At 39.7% G+C, this 20,964-nt stretch overlaps 1 protein-coding gene across 1 annotated transcript; it reads right to left on the reverse strand.

The window, feature by feature from the left end:
- Window positions 1–12,160: 12,160 nt before the first annotated feature.
- Window positions 12,161–13,762, reverse strand: LOC143542931 (putative monoterpene synthase 8). The gene is made up of 5 exons (XM_077035388.1): window positions 13,392–13,762; window positions 13,081–13,299; window positions 12,870–13,008; window positions 12,551–12,802; window positions 12,161–12,451 (listed from the first exon to the last, which is right to left on the reverse strand). Exons 1-5 carry the CDS (start codon window positions 13,760–13,762, stop codon window positions 12,161–12,163), a joined length of 1,272 nt encoding a protein of 423 aa, XP_076891503.1.
- Between the last annotated feature and the right edge of the window lie 7,202 nt (window positions 13,763–20,964).

A 20,964-nucleotide genomic window follows, 5' to 3' on the forward strand; every position in this document is an offset into this window, starting at 1 on the left:
ATAGCGACAGCCTAGCAACAATTACCAAAAACAGACAACATTTAAAGATATCTAGTAAAAACAACATCAAATTCATAACAAAAAACTACTAACAATGCCACCATTTCCTGAACTCGCTTACTTACCGTCTTTTATCATATCTTTCAGTATACCCACATGCATATGATGAGGACAAATAAATAATGTCCTTTTTTTTGCTTGATTGTTAGCCAAATAAATTAAATTGTTCCGTATTTCATGGGGAGAAACCACATTAGCCACATTGTCAAGGAAATTCACAATCTTCGAGTTAAACACTTCATCTTCTTGTTGTAGTTTTCTTTTTTTTTCTTTACAATTTGTTTGCATTTGAAGAAGGCTCAGGTGGAGAAATTGTATTGGTTCTCAAGCTAGTAAGTCCTACAATTCAACAAATGTTTCTACTTTATTGTAGTTTTTCTTCAACAATTGGGCATTTCTTTGTTTGCGGTTTCAACATGTGCGCTGGATGTCATTTCCCTTTCAAATAGTCTAGCATTTCATTGTAGTTTGCCACTCTTTTCATCTTCAACATTACAGCATCGAGCTTTGACGTTTTAACAAAATTAAGATAATAAGTATTATGATCGACTATGTAACTATTTAAGAAAATGCTTAAAATTCTTACTACATTTATCATACTTTGTCCTCTTCCTCAATTAGTTGAATCTCATAATTCCGTTAGAAACCACTCAATGAAGTTCCTTAAAACGTATCATACCATTGAGAAAAATGGTCTTTCAATGTTTTTAAATGATGCTTCAAGTGATTTTTGGTAAAATGCATTTGAAGCTATGTAGTTAGCACCTCAATCATATTAGTGTATACTTGTGAGGTAAATGTCTTGTTTATCCTATTGCCCTTATCTTTTTTGTGTTATTATATCTTGAATGAATGCATCATCCATCATCTCTGTCCACTTAAAATGTTCATTCTTACTAGTGTTTCCAATGCCTTCTTATTTCCTAATGATTACTTTCTACATAGTAACAAAAATAAAAGGATACATTGTCATAAAAACTAAATGATGGTAAATATCATTACTATGATATATACAAAATAATTAATACCATAAATAAGTTCGAACACTAATGCTCATTTTGGCAGTTAGTGTGATTAGGGGTGTAAATGGGCCGAGCCCAAGCTTAACTCGTTTTGACTTACGAGAGGTAGAGCTTGAGATTGACAGTTTCGAGTATTTTGTTAAAGCTCAAGCTTGACTCGTGAGTTGTTTTTTCAAGCTGGGGCTTAGCTCGTTTATTACCTATTAATGAATGTATTTGAGTTTGATGATACACACTGCTTTATTTTGAAACAAGAATTTTTCATTCCTCCTGACATGATTATGATGATGGCTCCTAGAAATGGAAACTTTTATGAGCTAAGAATGAAATATGTTATTTCTAGAGGTGGTACATTCTTTGTTTCTAAAGTCGCTAATAATGAAACAAAACTGTTGCATAGGAAATTGTGTCATGTTAATCTAAAGAACATGAACAAACTTGTGAAAGGTGAACATGTAACTGGTTTACCCACAAGGGAGTTCAAGGTAGATGAAAAATGTTCCTCATGCATTAATGGAAAATAACACAAATCATCAAATAAGACAAAGTTGGTGAACTCAATTGATAAAGTGCTTCAAATGCTTCATATGGATCTTTTTGGAACTATGAGTGTTCCAGGTATTGTCAAGAAGAGATTTTGTCTTGTTATCATTGATGATTTCTCAAGATTTACATGGGTACATTTTCTCTCAACTAAGGATGAAGCTGCTGAGTTGATCAAGGGATGTGTAACTAGAATGGAAAATGAATTGGACAAAAGAATTAAGGTGTTAAGGGTGGCAATCTCACAGAGTTCTAGAATGGGGTGATGTATGAATTTTTTAATGCAAAAGGAATATAACAACAATTTAGTGCCCTAGAATCCAGAACAAAGTGGTGTTGCAGAAAAAAAAAATAAAACACTTATTGAAGTTGCAAGGGCCATGATTGCAGATGCCTATCTACCTATCTCTTTGCAGAATAAGAAACAGAACAACTTGTTATGTTCAAAAGAGGGCGCTCCTCAATAAAAGCCGTAACAAAACTCCTTATGAAATTTTGTTCAATAGAAATACCTATATCAAGTTCTTTAAGACTTTTGGGTGCAAGTGTTCTTTGTTAAATACTAAAGACTATTTTAACAAGTTTAAAGCCAAATCTTTTGAATGCTTCTTTGTTTGATACTCTTCACAAGCAAAGGGTTGTAGAATATATGTGAAAGGTTATCTTAGTGTGATTGAGTCATCTGACATAGTGTTCAATGAGAAAACCAGTTCAATACTGTTGAAGGTCCAAGTTGGTTATTTGATATTAAGAAGCTCACCAAGTCATTAAAAATTTACCTTGAAGACATTAATCAAGTGCATACCAAACAAGCTTTCCTGAAGCAACAACTTAAATGAAACTAGATTTGATGAAACTAGATTTGGACAAACTGTGGTCCAAAATTGCTAATGATGGAAATGGGTTTAATTTTGTGAAGAAAAAGGCTGATGAAGCTGAAGTTGCTGTTGAGGAAGATGACAATTCTAAAGAAACCCTTGTTGTAACCATTGAAGCTCCTATTCATATAGAAAATGAAGGAGATGTTCATGCCACTATGTTTGAACCTTTGTTCAATGAGGAAAATCCTTCTACCTCATCAAATTAAGCTCAAACAATTGAAGAACTAGAGTTGAACACTTCCAACCTTGATCCCAAAGTCACCACATGTACTATTATTCAAACAACTGCTACACAAAGGAATTATCCTCTTGAGAACAATGGAGATTTACATGAAGGAGTGACCATAAGTGAATCTGAAACTTGCTAACATCTGCTTATTGTTCTGTTTTATGTCCCTAGTTGAACCAAACAACATTGAACAAGCCTTCAAAGAAAACAACTTGGTGGAAGTTATGCAGGAAGAATTGGCTTAGTTTAGAGATCTACATGTATGAGAACTTGTTAATAAGCAAAGAGGGAAATATGCAATAGGTACCAAATGGGTATTCAGAAACAAGAGGGATGAAAGAGGCATTGTGATGAAGAATAAAGCAAGACTTGTATCATTTGGATGTTTACAAGAAGAAGGAATAGATTTTGAAGAAGTGTTTGCACCTGTGGTTAGACTGAAAGCCATAAGAATTCTTCTGACATATGCAGCATCAAAGCACATAAAAGCATATCAGTTGGATGTCAAATCTGCATTCTTAAATGACAAGATATATGAGGAGGTGTATGTCACTCAAACACCAGGTTTTAAGAACCCAGATTATCCTAATAGGGTGTATAAGCTTAGCAAAGCCCTTTATAGATTGCATCAAGCACCTAGAGCTTGGTATGATGAGTTGTCTAATCATCTACTTGCTAATGGTTTCTGCAAAGGAGCCATTGACAAGACCTTGTTCTACAAAAGGACGGGAAGAAATTTGCTTCTACTTGAAGTCTATGTAGATGACATCATCTTTGGATCAACTGATGAAGCCATGTGTAAGGAGTTTGAAGAGGTAATGAAGTCCAAATACAGCATGAGTTCAATGGGAGAGATGAACTTTTTCCTTGGGTTGCGAGTTCAACAGAAAACATGATGGAATGTTAATTAACCAATTCAAGTATGTGAAGGAAATCTTGATCAAATTCAAGTACAATGATGTGAAGGCTGTTAAAACTCCTATGGATACACATGAAAATATGGTAGCTGATGAAAAGGGGGAGTCAGTATATCAACATGAGTACAGAGCCAAACTTGGTTCATTGATGTATCCGACTGCATCCAGGCCTGACATTGTTGGTACACGTTTTGGCATATCGGTCTATGTTTTAAGTTTGGAGACTACAGAGTTTGTGGCTCCGTTCCGTGATGGAGCGTTTCTCCGAATGGGCTATTCTGGTCCTACAGAGTAGGGATGACCCTACAGAGTTTGTGGCTCTGTTCCGTGATGGAGCGTTTCTCCGAATGGGCTATTCTGGTCCATTAGGTGATACTCAGAGGAGGAAGGGTTTCCTACTCGATCAGTGGCGCTTCCTCATGCACGTAATGATTGTCTGCATGTCAGGGAGGAAGGCGGGCACTGACGGGATGGGTGCGACCATGCAGTCCGCAATGACTACTCTGACTTATAACAAACGTTATAGCTTTAGTCAGATGGTCTTTTATGAGATCGATAGACAGAGGAGAGCGATGGCCCGTGAGAGGTTCATCATGTATCCAAGATTCATTCAGATGATCTTGAATCATGTTGCTCCCACGTTGCCTCAACGACGTCCAATACGATACGTGGAGAATGTGAGCAAACGTATCTTCGCTCAATGCCGAACATCCAGTGCGAGGAGCAAGCCTGAACTGCGTCCAAGGCATACTCCACTCTTTGGGTACTTAATAAACCCGGGGTATGTGCCAGCTCGTGGGGATGAGTTCAGAGACCCTCAACCACGACAGGTAGGAGCACCTCGAGATGTACCTGCTGTGCCTGTTGTGTCGGCTGAGGAGGATGTAGACCTTGATGCTGCATTTGGTGGCCAAGGATTCTTCGACATGGACCGGTTTGATCCGCAAAAAGAGGTGCAGGTCTCTGCTGCACAGGTTCGGGAAGTGAATGTTACTAGAGCAGCTACGATGGTGGCTGACTCAGATCTTGATGATGTTATGGATGAGGCGAGAAGGATGTTGGTGACACGAGAAAGGACGTTAGGGAAGAGAAAGAGGACAGTGGATGATACTGAGTCAGAAGAAGAAGAAGAGGATATTCACAAGTTGATTAGACGTTCAAGACGGGAAAGGACAGGTGCAGGTATGGGAGCTGGAGAGACTTCAAGAGTTGTACGTTTCGCTCCATCCGCACTGTCAGGTATGTCGATTGTTCCTACATCTGTACAGGTTACAAGTTTAAGCGCCGCGGAAGTTCCCGTGGTGGCTACATCAGTTGTCGGCATCCCAATCACTACTATCCAGATGACGACTCCGGAGATTGTGTCTTTACCACCTCCAACGCTTACTCCTTCAGAGGTGGTGGCACAATTTGTAGAGTCGACAGTCGTTGCAACTGCAGGGTTGTCGGTCACGATACCACCTGCGGTTACGTCCACAACTGCTTCTGATGTCCCGGTTACATTCGAGATCTCTGCTGAGTATACTCAAGACACATCTAACATGAGGTTTGATTTCGATGCAACCCTCTCAGACTCCCTCTCAGACTCGGAGAGAATAGCTGCACTTGAACGGGTCGTGGCAGAGCAATCGAGGATAAACTTTATCCAGACCCAGGCTATTCAGCGCCTTGTAGTAGAGAATCAACTACAGTCGTCCCTCCTGGTTGAACATGGGCGAATTATAGATGCTATGAAGGAGTTCTTGGCATCTCAGGGGGAGACAAGCTGTAGAGGCGACGAGTTAAGGACAAAGAAGAGAAATGATAGAAACGATGATCCCAATGCATCGAAAGGTGCAGGTGGTGAGTTGCCAAGAACAACTCAAGCTCTTGGGACTTCCACAGCTCAGGGGGAGTCTGCAGGTGCAGTTGGTGGTGATGAGGTGGTGATGGTTGATGATGAAGATGATGTGATTGATGCTTTGAAAGAATTAGATGATGATATGCTTGATGATGATGTGCTGCCTATTGAGGAGATTGAGAAGATTGGCGCACAGATTGTGATTGAAGAAGGTGAAATAGTAGAAGAAAATGTTGAACACGAGATCCCAGATATTGAGAAAGCCGATATGGGTAATGAGATGGAAAATGATGAGACTGAATGGGAAGAGCAGCCTAGGTGGAAGGAAGGCTATGCTCAGTGGTTCGTCAAAACGAAGAAACCAGCGGTCCCTACAATGTTTAAGAAGAGTTACAATATTAAAGGCTATGCTGAAGCGAAGATAGGGATTATTTGCTGGATCTATGATGAGCAGTTGAAGCTCTTTGTGATTAAACGATATGACGGCGTTCAGTATTTTAAGAGAATGTTAAGGTCGTTGAATACACTGCCGGAATGTGAAGTGAAAGACTTAGCCAGATTGGGGTTAATCAATCGAAATGACGATAATATGGCTAGAGTCATTGAGAAAATTGTATGGAGAGAGAGTATAAAAGAAAAGAAGTTTGAGCTGTTGAAATCGCAGAAGGGAAAACTTGTTGAAGACAAGGATAGAGGTTTGAGAGCTGATGGAAAACCTTGGATGGTCATGAAGTATAAACCGATCCGGTGCCTTAAAGAAGTACCGATGAAGCTAATGCCCAAGGATGTGCTTAAAGACCTAAAGTGGTGGTATGTGGATTGTGAGACAGCAGAGGCGGTGATGGAAGACGAGGATGAACAAGAGCTCCTAAGAGTTTACGATCCGATGCATTTGGTAAACTTATCGCAAGCTGATCTGAAGGTGCTTAATGAGAAGAAAATCTTTTATATTCCTGCTTGGAAGGACGAAGCGAGGAAGTATCAAAGAGTTGTGTCAGTTTGTGTTAGAGAAGGAGTGCATGCGTGAAGATACAAGATTGAAGATTACAAGACAAGTGCTTAAAGATCAAGATATGAAGCTACTGCCAAGGGGGAGTCTGTTGGTGCATAATGCCAGTAGTTCATAGTCTAGTGTCTGTAATCGAGTCTGTAATGTTTAATTATGTTTTGTATGTTTAAGCGAAGTTACTGACAAGTTCGCTTAACAGGCGAACTTGTTAGTCAAGCGAAGTTATGGACAACTTCGCCTGAACATGCCAGGCGAAGTTGTCGTGTATTTATAGTCCTAGGTTACGGCTTGGTTCATAGTCGTTTAAGTTCGTGTCAGTTGTTCGAGTTCATTGTAACGTGAGGACGAGAGTCTGTAACAGTGATATTACATCACGTGTTTGAGTTATAATATATAACGTGTGTTCGTGTTTCGTGTGTTCGTGTGACTCGTGTTCTATACTCGTAACGATCTACGCAGGGATTCCGCACCTGAGTAGACCGAGATATCTCGTGCGATCCGTCCAGGGAACCTACAATCAAGAACAAACAGAGGCTATTGTGACACTAATTAGAGATGAAAACTATTTATTAAGTAACATGATTGTTAACATGTTGTCAAAACACAATGGGATGGTTGGTTATTAACTGTCCAAGTTAAGTCTTCTATTTTTTAAGTTTGCACACCAAGTGTTCGATGTATTGCTTGTGAGAGAGCGGAATTGGGTACTAGAACTAATGTATGGTCTCAATATGCATCGTTGGACAATGGGAATACACGAACCCAATCACATCTATTTTTATGCATTATCAACATCCTTTGGTCATATTTACATGATTTGTTAAGTATTACATATATGAAGTGCAATGCATCACTTATCTATCAAAGTAAATATACAGTCGATTATATTACATATGTATAGCACTTATCTATAATATGCATATGTACTCTATTTTAATACATGTATACAGTGCGTGTCTATTAAATTCATATGTTGTATGTTGTATTACATAGATGCATCACTTGAATGTTACGTGCATATGCAGTCTATTGTATTACATATATGCAGTAGTCATCTATTATACGTATATGCAACACTAATCTATTACCTACATATATAGTTTGTTGTATTACATATATGCATTACTTTTGTTTGAATAGGCAATTGACAACTTCAAGATTGTGGTGTGTTTGCTAAAAGACGTATGGAATGTTTCAAGGTATTGTATTTCATATATGCACTTATCAGCTACTAAATTCATATGGACTGTGTTATATTACATATATGCAATGCTATTGTCTGATGTATGACATATATGCATTACTTTTGTTCAATAGGCAAATGACATCTTCACATATGCATGCATGGTGATTGTTATGAGGCATATGGATTGTTCCAAGGTATTGTAGTACATATATGTAGTTATTTATTACTAAATGCATATAAACTATATTGTATTACGTATACAATGTTATTGTCTGATGTATTGCACATATGCATTACTTTTGTTTTGACAGGAAAATGTCATTTTCACATAATGTGGTGTGTATGATGTGAGGCATATGGAATGATGCTTGTGAGTGTGGTTTCATCGGTGAAGTTATTGGAAAGATTGAACAATTAAATCTTATTTGAATATTCTATGTCATGAGTATTTTGCTTTCTTTAGTAAACATATGCAAGCAACATGTGATATAATATGTAAGAAAACATCGCAATAGAAAAATCCAACAATGGGACTAGTTAAAAGGATGTATTTTTAGTAATTTATATTATTTTTGTGTTGATGAAATTTGTGCATCCATTGTTAGAGCATGTGATTAAATTTGAATATGAATGTTATAATATACTTACGTGATGTTGGTAATCGATGTATGAAAGTTGCAGCTGTCTATTATGGTTAAAAATCGTATCATATGTTCATAAATGCACGTGATACGTGTACATAGTACAAATATGCATCACATATATATCATACAAAAATATAAATTTACATTATGGGGTGCCAATATATAGGTTAATATGTTTACTCGGATGACTGATTTCTATGTACGTATGTTTCGGAAAAAATTATCCCCCACTTTGTATCTTCAAATATATATTCCCTTATGCTTAAGTTTTACTTTGTCCAAAACTTAAGAATCCAATGCATGATCAACGTTTATTTAGAGCAAGCAATGATGTCTATGCATATAATATACTGTTATAATATGGTAATTAAGACAATAGTATGGACAAATAGGAACTAGATCCTGATTAATTAAAGTCAATTTGGCTACCAAGCCTGATACATCCACTTGCTGCTATAACACCATTCATGAGCCCACTATTACAAGTTCATCTAACAACCCATTACATGTTCCACTATAGTCAAGTAGCATAAGACTATGAAAGAAAACATAACAAAAAACAATTATTAGATCATAAACTCGAAAATTAATTAATTAATCATGAGTTAATTGATTATTAAGAGATAACTAAGTATTACAAATGGGTAATAACGTGTCATATAGAGTATTACATATGTGTAATATTGTTAGTATTGCATATGTGTAATACTGTTAGTATTACATATTTGTAATAATAGCAGTAAAGAAATACCCTAATATATAGTATTACATTGTCAAATAAGAGTAATATAGAATATTACATATATCTAATACCGAGTTTTGAGTATTAAATATGTGCAATGTTGTTTAATACCAAGTATTGCACGTATGTAATACTGTTGTTAGGCCCACATTTTTCCCTTACATGCTTACAGCTTCAACAAAAATTTGGGCGATACAAATTTGTTGCTCCTCCAATCAAATAAATAGATGCAGCTAGATATTTTCATCAGCCCACTTTTTCATATTTAAAAATTGAAACCCATTTGTATCCGAAATAGGTGTTGAGTGTAACCTAGAGCCTAGATGTGCAAAAAATCCCGGATCCAAGTCCCTGAAACAGATCTGACACTTCCTAAACCGTTGGTTCAGTTCCTTAGAGAAAATGGAATCGAAACCAAAATCACTGGCACCGGTTCCACCTTTACTCGTTCAAAAGCCACAACTGAACCGACCAAAACTCGATAAAAAAATCGGCCAAAACCAAGTCAAAAACCTGAACCTACCGTGAACCAGTTCCATCTTTACCCGGTTCTTAAGGTACCTTGATCGATTCTTAAAAAAATTAATAAATAAATAAAACCAACAAGTTTGTGTACATCTAGTTTAACACCATGGAATAATGTACATTTAAAAAGTGTTTTGGTTAGCTATGAATCAAAATTCACAAGTAAAAATGTCTAGAGCACCCAAACTCCCGGTAAAAAGCCATCATTTTTAAAGGAGTAAATTGCTTTTTCGATCCGTGTGTTTTATAAAGGAAAAGGATGAAAAGAACACACGAAGGATTAAGTTGTGTTGTTGTGAAACCCACACAAAGTAAGATGAAAGCAGCCCACTAGATCTCGCTTAACCTGTGTAGAGTTATTGTAAACTGTAATGTAATATTAGCATTCTAACCAAATAACAAACAATGTGTGACAGGGTGGTAGGAGATTTAAGTTCATCCTTAAAGGTAAGAACACATACCTTTTCTTGAGAATTATGCGGTATAACACACCGTTGCTGATAATATTCAGTTTTCGAGTATCTAATACCGTTGAGTATATATCCACATATGCAAAGATGTAGTACAGCCTAATACACAAACGCAAAACACACAGTTAGAATCAGAAAAGTTAATAATGTCGGATTAAACAATGAAAATAAACCTAAAGCAAATTATTGATAAGGTAAAGTGATGGTAGAATAGGTTAACACTAACTTCATCCACAGTTGTATTTCAAGATTACATAATTTTAAGGGGTCAGTCCTTCAAGTTTTAACAAGCTATAACAAGGTAAACAATGAATCATTTCATTTGTAATCTTGTTAGAGACAAAATGCAAATGATCTTGTATTAGTGAAATGCCACTTAGTCATTTATATTATTGTAAATATTTTAAGCAAACTGAGGACAATTAATAATCTCAAATTCTAATGAAGATGCTAATTATATTGAATTAGAGGTAATGGTGTAAGGAAGATGGGAGAATATGCACAGAGTCAAAAAATCCATGTGAGTCACATGCAATGAACTTCAGGACCCTGCACATTTGTGTTCTAACCTATTGTAGTTCACATACTAAATATATCATCATATACCGAAAATTGTCTTGTAATATTTAAAGATTAAAGTTATTATCTCAAAAAGTGATTGTAGATGCAAATAACTTCACATTTAAGTGGTCATGCGGGAAAATATACTACAATGCCATGTCGATTCCAATCATGTAACTTTAGTTGAATGTTGTTTGTTTAGATTGGGTGCCTCAAGCAATACGCATATTCAATAATTACTAAATCTTCATGTGTACAAATATTTAACACTTTTACACATATGCAACATTTTGTATGACACAATGTTACCCATTTGTAATTCTCATTTATATCCTAATAATGTATTAACTCGTTATTAATCAAATAAACTTTCAAATCAATACATAAAGAAAACAAAATAATGTTTTTTTCGTTGAGTAATAGTCTTTTTTGACATATAATCTGCAAATATTGTTTGTTTTTTACATATAATATGCAAATAATTTCCCTTTTTTACCTAGAATCACCAAACTCTGAAATTAGAGTATAATAACTGAATATAGAACTTGCAAATACAACGATATGTAATCAATTTAATAGGTAAACGATGAAAATCAGCTAAAACATGTATGATTAAGGAAAAATAGAAGCCTGAGATCAAAGATACCTTCAATTGTAATGTTCAATGGTTGAAATCAAGGCTGAAGATACGATTAACGACCATATATGCTTAACTACGCACAATTAGAAGATTGATATACAATATATTCAATGATTTAGGTTCTTAATCATCAAGTTGCGTTGATTCACGATCTGAAGGTGTTTGGGGAAAGTCCATTGCAAAGAGAAAATGTCATACAGGGGATGAAGACGCATGTTGTTATCTAGTGGAGCATTTTACAAAAATAACCTTCTACTTAGGAGTTCTCTGGTTCTCTCCCTAACATGGAGTTCTTTCATGATCATTTCCCTATATATATATATATATATATATAGGGGAGGGATATTTTGAGAACATTGATGAGTTGTAAGAACTTTAAGAACTTAATATGGACCACACATTTAATTAAATGAGTAAGAAATACGTGGCTGATAATAAATCTAATTAAAAAATTAATCAGGAGAGAAAATAAATATTTTTGATGATTACACAAGTTTAAATGTTAGTTACACATGTGTAATAAATCGATTCGGTGTGTAAAAAATACTGTAATTTTTTTACGTTACTTACACTTACGTATCACATATGTGTAAAAACAAATTAAAAAAAAATTGTTACGTTGAGTTCTTTCGAGTTCTTAAAACTCAAAGTGGTTCTCAAAAGAAATCAAACCAATATATATATATATATATATATATATATGATAAATAAGAACTCGACAAATGTGATATTTTAATGAATAAATTATCCGATCATGAAAACGGGCCTGCCATGTATATTAATATAATAGATGAAAAATATGAGTTGTTACACAAACTACCTGATACTAATAACCATTATAAAATAATCATATCCTTACTTTAATCTGTCTAACATCCTGATGTTCCGGAACTAGGTAGCAACAGGAATGTAGAACAAAGATTTTACATGATTTTCTACATTAGATAAATAACTCTTATCATGGTGTTGATAAACAGCGTGGCAAGCTCTTGACATGTTCAACACAACTTTAATCATTGGCAAGAGCATGGCATCAGGAGATGCTAGATCGCCATTCAGATCATTCCATAGCTCAGTAATCATATGCAGTATTTCTTTCCTTCCCTCTTCTTCACATGCTATGTTTTTCTCTTTCATTAGTAAATGTATGCTTGTTACTACATCCCCTCTTTCTTGTTCCTCCTGTGCATTAAAATATTGACATCTTTATTTCAAAACAAACATTGACATTTAATATGTCATACATTAAATATCATTTCATTCTTATTTTGTGTGTAATACCTTAACGGTTCCTAAGTCATCCCACAAACGAAGAATGGTTCCAGCCAAAGTAAAAAAATTTGGGTATGGATCAAGAAGATGTTGAGTATTTTCCGTTGTAATCATGTTTGATATGAGAAAGACAAGATGCACCATTGCCATATATGTCCCTGAAGTTGTAACCCCATTCTCTATATACTCTTTAAGTGTTGGTGTTTTACCACTTTTCACCCATTCCACCTCCATCATGTAAGCTTCCACCATGTCAATCCACTAAAACATAAAAGAACAAACAGTAAAACACGCTCATTTATATGTAATCAAAAATAAAAGAAATTACCGTCTTGCATAGAAATGGTTGGGCCCTCAACCCTCGTTCTCTTAGAACTTTGTCACAAATCTCGTTGTTTGTATTATACAAAGCTTCGTAGCATATTTTCATGTATTCAGGAAGTTGTTCCGTCTCATTCAAATCCCATCTGTTGAAATAAAAGGTAAGTTTCAATTCAATCTAACATTTTAGTTAGGAAACTAATTAATGAGAACAGAACCTTTGAATTGCTTTGGTAAAAAGTAATAGATCATCATAGGAGCCATAAGTGTCATATATATCATCAATAACCAACATAATGGCGATGATCTTAGCCATCTCAATCCTGCTACCTGAGAAACTCGGTTCTGGTAAAAGTCCAAAAGTCCACAGAAAACACTCAACATGCCGATCTCGGACAAAACACAACTTACTAGATAGACCCAAATGCTCCCACCATCTACAATAAAAATCTTATCAGATAACCTAGATATCATTGAACATAAAAAGAAGGTAAAAAGGTTTTCTAACTACCTGGTTACCTCAACCTACTCGCATAACAGGAGTGATTGGACCTTATTGTAATCAATCTTTGCGAACTCTAGCAAACTTGAGATGTGATCATCTTCATTACCATATTCATCAATATATCTTCTTGCTTCTAACCTTTCCATTCGCAGGTGCCTTGGAAGCTTTAAACACTCCAGAACCTTTGTTTGAAGTTTGGGGCTCAATTGTGAAACTGAACTACTTAGATGTCTAGTAGTAATTTCCTTGGCATGTGATAAAACATATTCCTCACTTGAACCCATATATGAAGCCTCATATAAACTTAACAGCCCTTCTATGTCATCAGTTGATGACTTTTTTAATTCACCATTTGCATCCATGAAATTTTGGAAAGCTTCTGCTTTGTCAATCATGCATGCTACTTAATTAGTTTCAATTGATCCAATAAGGTTTATTGGACGACAACTTATAATATAATGAACGATCGCAGATTATTAAGTTTTAATAGAATGGTGTCGCAAGGGAAGATACAATTTACGTTACAAAAATATAATCCAGTCGTAAAACCGGTAACAAACTGTAGTTATTATATATATTAATTTTTAAAGTCGGTGATACTCAGTTCTCCTTTTATCAGGCTTATTTTATTTGTATTGGTTGCTCAAAGTGTTATATACGTTGGGTTGTGTTGGGAGAGTAGCACCTGTCTATGGCCTATGGGCTTTACAGTACCGGTCAGCTCCTTGGGTTCCACAATTGCTTCATATGGGTTGTTGAAACATTGTGCATACACCCTGAAGAAACGTGGATCGGCTCACTGGTAGACGATCAACTTTCCTCGGGTATGAGTATGCTATTTCACCGATGGTTCTCCGGAGTATGAGTTCTTCCACCTACAAAACGAGCAGCACCGTGAACTTACCCCTCAGAAAGGGACAGAGGGGTCCTCTTTGGGGTAACCCTCCGGTGTGAGAATAAGAGATTGTAGGAGAAGATAATAATAATCAGAGAGTGAGTAAGGAATTGGAATGTATTTTCTTGCTTACCTCCCCTTGTGGAGGTGGTGTGGTATTTATAGTGTTAGGGTTTCCAATGATTGGGCTCAGATCCCATTAGGGCCTTTTTGGCCTCCTCCTGTTGCTTTGCGCCACGTGTCCTTAGGACACCTGGTGCTTTTTCATTGATTATTCTCTGACCCAGGCATTTTACCTGACCCATGTGCAATCACGTGGTAGCACATGGGTTTTGCTGAGTTGTCCACCTTTCATTGGCAGCTGTCAACATCAGCATATTCTTATTACTTAAAGGATACCTTCTGGAAGGTTGTCTGACGAGCACAATCAAGGTTGTCCTTATCCTGATTTGGATAAGGACGAGGTTGATTATGTGCACGTGTGATATGCGCCTATCCTGAGGATGCGCGAAGTCTTCTCTTTATTCTCATGCGCAGATGTTTCATGCGCAGATGTGATATGCGCAAGCATATGTAATATGCGCCACGCGCAGATGTGATATGCGTGAGCATATATGATGCGTGAGCATGCGATATGCGCCACGCGCAGATGCGCCACGCGCAGATGTGATATGCGTGAGCATATATGGTGCGCGAGCATGTGATACGCGTGAGCATATGTGATGCGTGAGCATATATGATATGCGTGAGCATATGTGATGCGTGAGCATATGTGATATGCGCCGTGCGCATAGGTTTTGGCTTTGTGCCTTCATGATATCTTGATTTCAAGCCTCGTCTATATCTTGTGGGTTGACCCGCCCCGCTCGATGTTAAGGCGGGTACATACCTCTTCAAGCCCCCCCAGTCTAATGTGTGTCTTGTCTCGCGCGAGCGAGGTAAGATAGATATTAGACTTAATAGTTCTCTTTTAATAGGGTTTTGTCTTTTCCTTTTTTATTTCTCATCGTTGCGCGAAATTCTATCCTTGTGGTTGAAATGAATCGTCCATGTACGTGGTTGGTTGGTGCTAACATGCGTCAGAGATGGAGACATGTGTCAGACTTTTCGTGTGCTCGAGGTGCTACAGTTGCCTTTCATGTCCCCTCACACAGTGTCAGGAACACGTGTCGCGCTCGCGTTGGCTTGCACCTGCGAGTGGGGGCGCGTGAACTCTGATCAGTACCTGTTTCGTTCCCTTTTATGTCCCCTCACACAGTGTCAGGAACACGTGTCGCGCTCGCGTTGGCCTGCACCTGCGAGTGGGGGCGCGTGAACTCTGATCAGTACCTGTTTCTCTCTCTCCTGGGCCTATAAAAGCAAGCCTTTTGAGTTGTTATTCTTCATCTTCATTGTTATTTCAGAGCTTTTTCTTTCCTTCCATTTTTATTCCGATTAAGAGCTTGTCTTTTGCTTCCAGATTTCCGTTCTTGAAGTAACCTCTGTTTGATTCACAGTTGTATGTCTGATAACCCAGACACCACAATCTCCCCAAGCAAACGCCGTGTAAAATCATTAGTCATGTCCACTTTGAAGAAGACCGGCAAGGGAAAACGGGCTGCTGAGGCCTCGTCGGAGGAGGTGGGGAAGGGCAAGACAGTAAAGAGGTGGGATGAGATTCCCTGTAAACTGAGACAGTCTGATTTTGACAGTCTCATCGCCTCTCAGGGTTTTCTCCCTGAGTATGGCTGTATGCTTCCAGCGGCCGGGCAAATGGCGGCAGATCCGCCCACCGGCTATATCTCCTTATATTGCCATTTTTTCACTCACTGCAACCTTCGTCTCCCGATGACAAGGTTTATGGGTGCGCTGCTTAAATTTCATGGGATTCACATATCCCAAGTCCATCCTTTTGGACTTGTGCGCATGACTCATTTTGAGTTCATGTGCAAAGCTCAGCGCGAGGAGCCAACCCCTCGGCGCTTTCAATTTTTTTATAAGCCAAAAATCCAAGATTCTTGGTTCTCATTCGTTCCTCGCAGTCAGAAGGTCAAGTGCTGCACTGTTTCCTTCAAGAACCTTCATGACTGGTCTGAGAAATTTTTCTATATTAAGGCTGGTGTGATTCCCATCCGCATGACCATGCGCGCGATCACTTCTGCGCCCGCGGATGTGAATGTTCTTAAGAACCCAACTGGCGCATGGGTTAATAAGTTGACTGCTGAACCATCCCCCGCCAAGAATATTTGCGAGGAGGCGCTGGTGGGGGTTGGCATGAGCAGGAGGTGGGCCGACAGCGCGACTGAGCCCGTTATCCAAGTTGATGGATTATGTGAGTTATTAGCTCATTGCATTATTTCTGCGCGAATATAATTCGTTTTGCTGATATCATTTGTCTTTGTTTTATGCAGTAAGCAAGGAGTACGTCCACGCCGCCTATGATGAGCATATGGAGGGTGGCTCTGTCGCGCTGGGCGCTGGGGAAGTTGGCTTCCCCGATCGCTTCGCTGATATGTTCATCCCTGTTGATTTGGGATTTTGCTTTGACAGCGATGCGCCTGGTAGGCCTTTGTACATATGTTTATGCCTTTAGAATACCAAATTTGGTTAACATTTCTGTTGCACGTATTGTAGATGCGCTCGAGAACTATGAGCTGGAGCTCGCGGAAGAAGAGGTGGAGGAGGAAGCTGAGGTGCCACAACTCAAGCGTAAAGCTAAAGGGAAAACTGGCGCAGGGGCCAGTAAAAAACATAAGAAAAATGATGCCCCTGTTACTCAGGATCCTCCTACTCAGGCGAAGGGACTTAAGAAAACCAAGGGGTTTACCTCCAAGGTTTCCTTGTCTTCTTTGCCTCAAGGTGTGGGCAGTCCTCCTTCCACACGAGGTATGGTGCCGCCACCTCCTCTCTTCGCGCGGCGGAAAAGGGAAGCGGCGCTGCGCCTGCTGTTTCCTCTTCAACAGGTATACTTTGTTTATACTTTGTGGTTTTATGAGCGTGATTCCGATAGAGTTATTAATGAATCTTTGCTCACTCAAATGTTTGTAGAGCCGGCGACCTTGGTGGATCAACCTCAGGCGCAACAAGGTACCGAGGCTGCGCCGACGGTTGCTTTGAAGTCCCCTGTTTTGCCCTCAAAAAGGGGGAAAATGGACTTCATGGCGATGTTTAACTCGCGAACGGCGGTGCGCCAAGGTATATATTGCGCTTTTATTTTCTGACTTTTTTCTTTTTAGATCAAGTCTTGAATCATTTCTCTTTGTTGGTTTTTTCATAGGCATTATAGCTGGCACACAAGCTGCTGGCGGCACTGCTGGCGCCGGCGCCAGCGCCGTTGGTTCTGCTCCTGCTCCTGCAAGCACTGAATCTCCCCTCATTGGGATTACTAAGGAGCAGGAGGCTGTTTTACGCGCTGATCTCGCGGCGTCGAGACCTCCCTCACCTCCTCCTGCGCGCAGCCCTCCTCGCGAGACTGGTTTTGATTTTTCCAGGTCGCAGGAGAAAAGGCCTGTTACAGAGGAAGATGAGGAGGCCCATTTTGAAGACTCCGATGGCGGCCGCGCAAGCCCTGTAGCGCCACGAGATTTCGTGGCGCAGTCTTCTCATGGGGCTGGCGCTGACTTTTCTGCTTGCTCCCCGCAGGTATAAGTTCGTTTTGCTCCGCTGCGCGGACTTCCATATTAGTGTTTAGATGACCAGAACGTTGCTTTGTGTTTGCAGGAAGCCGATCACATATACCGCCCGAGATGGAATATTACTGAGGATAGCTCATTTCAGTCCATGGGGGTGTGTGAAGACTTCTGGGCTCACTCCGTGCCTCTAGCTGAAAGGAGGTTTCAGAAGGAGCGCGCCCGCGTGGACTTGCTCAATGACCATCTTTTCGCTGGGTCAGCGTTCTTTGCTGCCTCCCAAGAGCTTCGGTATGATTATGTAAAGTGCGTGATGCTCTTGCGGAGGCCAAGCAAGAGGCTAAGGTATCTGCTTGGAATCTTTCTGACGCTCGAGAGAGAGCTGAGAAACTCCAAGCAGAACTCAGCGAGAACCGAGCAAGTGCCAACGCTGCCTTCGTGAAGCGCGGGCATGAGCTGCAGGCTGCGCGGGAGAAGCTGCAGGCAGCAGAGGCGGACGCGGCCAAGTATGCGCGGCGAGTGCGCGACTTGGAGCTGGATGCAGAGGCGCGTGACCAAGCGCTTGTGCAGTCTATCACTGACAAATCTTCATTAGAGAGTGAGGTTGCGCGCCTGAAGAAGGAGCTTGAGGCCGTGCGGGCAGAGAAGGATGAAGCCCTGGCGATGGCAGCGTCTAGCCAAGAAGCGCTCGATGCTGCGCGAGCGGAAAGGAAAGAGGCCTTGGCGGCAGCAGCGTCCGACAGAGAGGAGCTGAAACAGACCAAGGAAACTGTTGAGTTGTTAAACTCTCAGATTCCTGCTCTTGAGACGTCTGTTTCTTTCATTGCGCAGGATCGCCAATGGCTAGTCTCACAGGGTATGACTCGTTGCGCTTATGCGATGAAATACTCAGACGAGTTTCAGACCCTTGTGATGGATTGCAACGCTGCCTCGCGCTTGGTGGGTCGAGCTGAAGGGTTTAAGGATGGCTGTGAATATAGCATGCTGAAGAAGAACCCCTCCGACTACCCTTATCAGCTCGACGTTGTCTGCGCGGACATGGCCGAGGTGGGGGAGAAGTATTTGAATACTCCCATTCCCATCCTTGAGCAGGTATTTTAACCTTAATGAGTTTACCTTGACTTATTTTCCTAGTCTTTTTGTACTCACACTTTTCCTTATGCTTTGCAGATAGCCTTGCTTGCTGATCAGCCCGATCTCGGCGCTCTAAAGAAATTACTTGACGAGTGTGAAGGGGCTGGTGGCGGCGATGATGGCGCGGGCAATGCTGCCTCTGCTAGCGGCTCTGGCGTGGCAAAAGGACCCGCTCCTGACACTATTGTGATAGAAGACGACTCCATTCAAGACGAACAGCTTGACTATGGCAAGTTTGGAGATGACGAGGAGCGGGCTGCGCCAGATGCTGAGGGAGGTAATGATGAGGGCGATGAAGAGGCTGACGTCGACATAGAGACTTGAGAAGCCCTTCATGTTTTTTTTTTTTTTTTTTTTTTTTTTTTGCAGTTTGTATCTCATCATTTTGTAAATTTGTAACCTTCTATGTTTTGGAATGAAATTTTGTTTTTCCCTTATTCGCATCTTGCGCATTCCCCATTCATCTCTTTATATTGTATGTTTGCTTGTTGAATATAAGATATGCTTGCACGTTGAAATAAGAACAAGGTTGTAAGGAAATTATTTTACTTAATCCTTGTCATATTTTAAGTGATTTTGCAATATCCTGACTATGTTGACACGTGCCTTGGCGTTTCATTATTCCTCTTTTGCGCGACGTTATCGCGCATTTATTATAGGGAATTATGAGTTTTTTAGCCTTTACGTGTCAGTATGTGTTACTCTGATATCCATTACAATTCCATGCGCGACCTCGACCTGAGACCTTAACAACTATGTTTTGGCATGTGCTTTGCCTTAGTTGTGCTTAGGTATTTTTATGGTGTAGCTGGGCAGCATGTAGGATGGATCTTGTGAGTGATTTGAGCTAAGGCTCGTATTATTGGGCTAAGGCCCTGAGCTAAGGCTCATATTATTGGGCTAAGGCCCTGACGTTTGAGTTAAAACTCGTTAACGCGTTTGAGCTTGAAGCTCGCGCATGTATGTTTTACTTCGTTTTATTTTTGTTTTGATGTCAATACAATGTTGTCATATTGCTCAAAATTAATAAAGGGAAGTGTGAAACATGTATGCAAAAGGTAATAGAACACACATTAAGAGAAGATAGCGCGTATCATTATTCATAATGGCTTAAAAAGCCTTGATTACAAACTTGACAATTTTTACATGAAACATTTTCTAAGCTGTGCTGCGTTCCATGCGCGCGGGATCTTCTTTCCATTCAAATCTTTTAAAGCGTATGCGCCTTTTCCCAATTCTTCCGAGACTTGATAAGGTCCCTCCCAATTGGGGGACATCTTTCCCGGGGGTATCGCGCGGCTAGCTTCATTGTTTCGAAGGACAAAATCATTCTTCTTGAAGTGGCATTCTTTCACGCGCTGATTGTAATACTTTTCTAGTTTTTTCTTGTATTTGGCTTCACTGATGATAGCCGTTTCTCTGCGCCCTTCAAGTAAGTTGAGATCCAACCTTCTTTCGCGCTCGTTATCAATCTTACTCATCATGAGCACTCTATGGGATGGGCATCCAATTTCTGCTGGAATCATAGCCTCCGTTCCATAGGTTAGGCTGAACGGGGATTCGCCATTGCTGGTTTTGCTTAATGTCCTGTGCGCCCACAGGACATTAGGTAGCTCCTCGACCCATGAATGGGATTCTCCCACCAACCTTTTCTTCAGCCCATTTAGCAAGCTTCGGTTCGCGCGCTCCACTTGGCCATTCCCCTAAGGGTGGTATACTGAAGGGAAGATTTGGTTGATGCGCAATTCCTTGAGCCAGCTGGATATCTTCCTGTTGGTGAATTGTTTTCCATTGTCGCTCACAATTTCCATGGGCAGGCCAAAACGGCATATGATGTGGCTCCAAATAAATTGCTTCATCGCCTCGGCTGTGATTTTTGCTAGTGGCTTGGCTTCAACCCATTTTGTGAAATAGTCTACTGCCACTACCAAAACTTTTACTCGCCCTTGCGCTTGCGGTA

The sequence above is a fragment of the Bidens hawaiensis genome, unplaced genomic scaffold (genome assembly GCF_021521415.1).
Source record: "Bidens hawaiensis isolate Kalapana, Puna unplaced genomic scaffold, B.hawaiensis_p1.1 tig00013005_1, whole genome shotgun sequence".
Lineage (NCBI taxonomy): Eukaryota > Viridiplantae > Streptophyta > Magnoliopsida > Asterales > Asteraceae > Bidens > Bidens hawaiensis.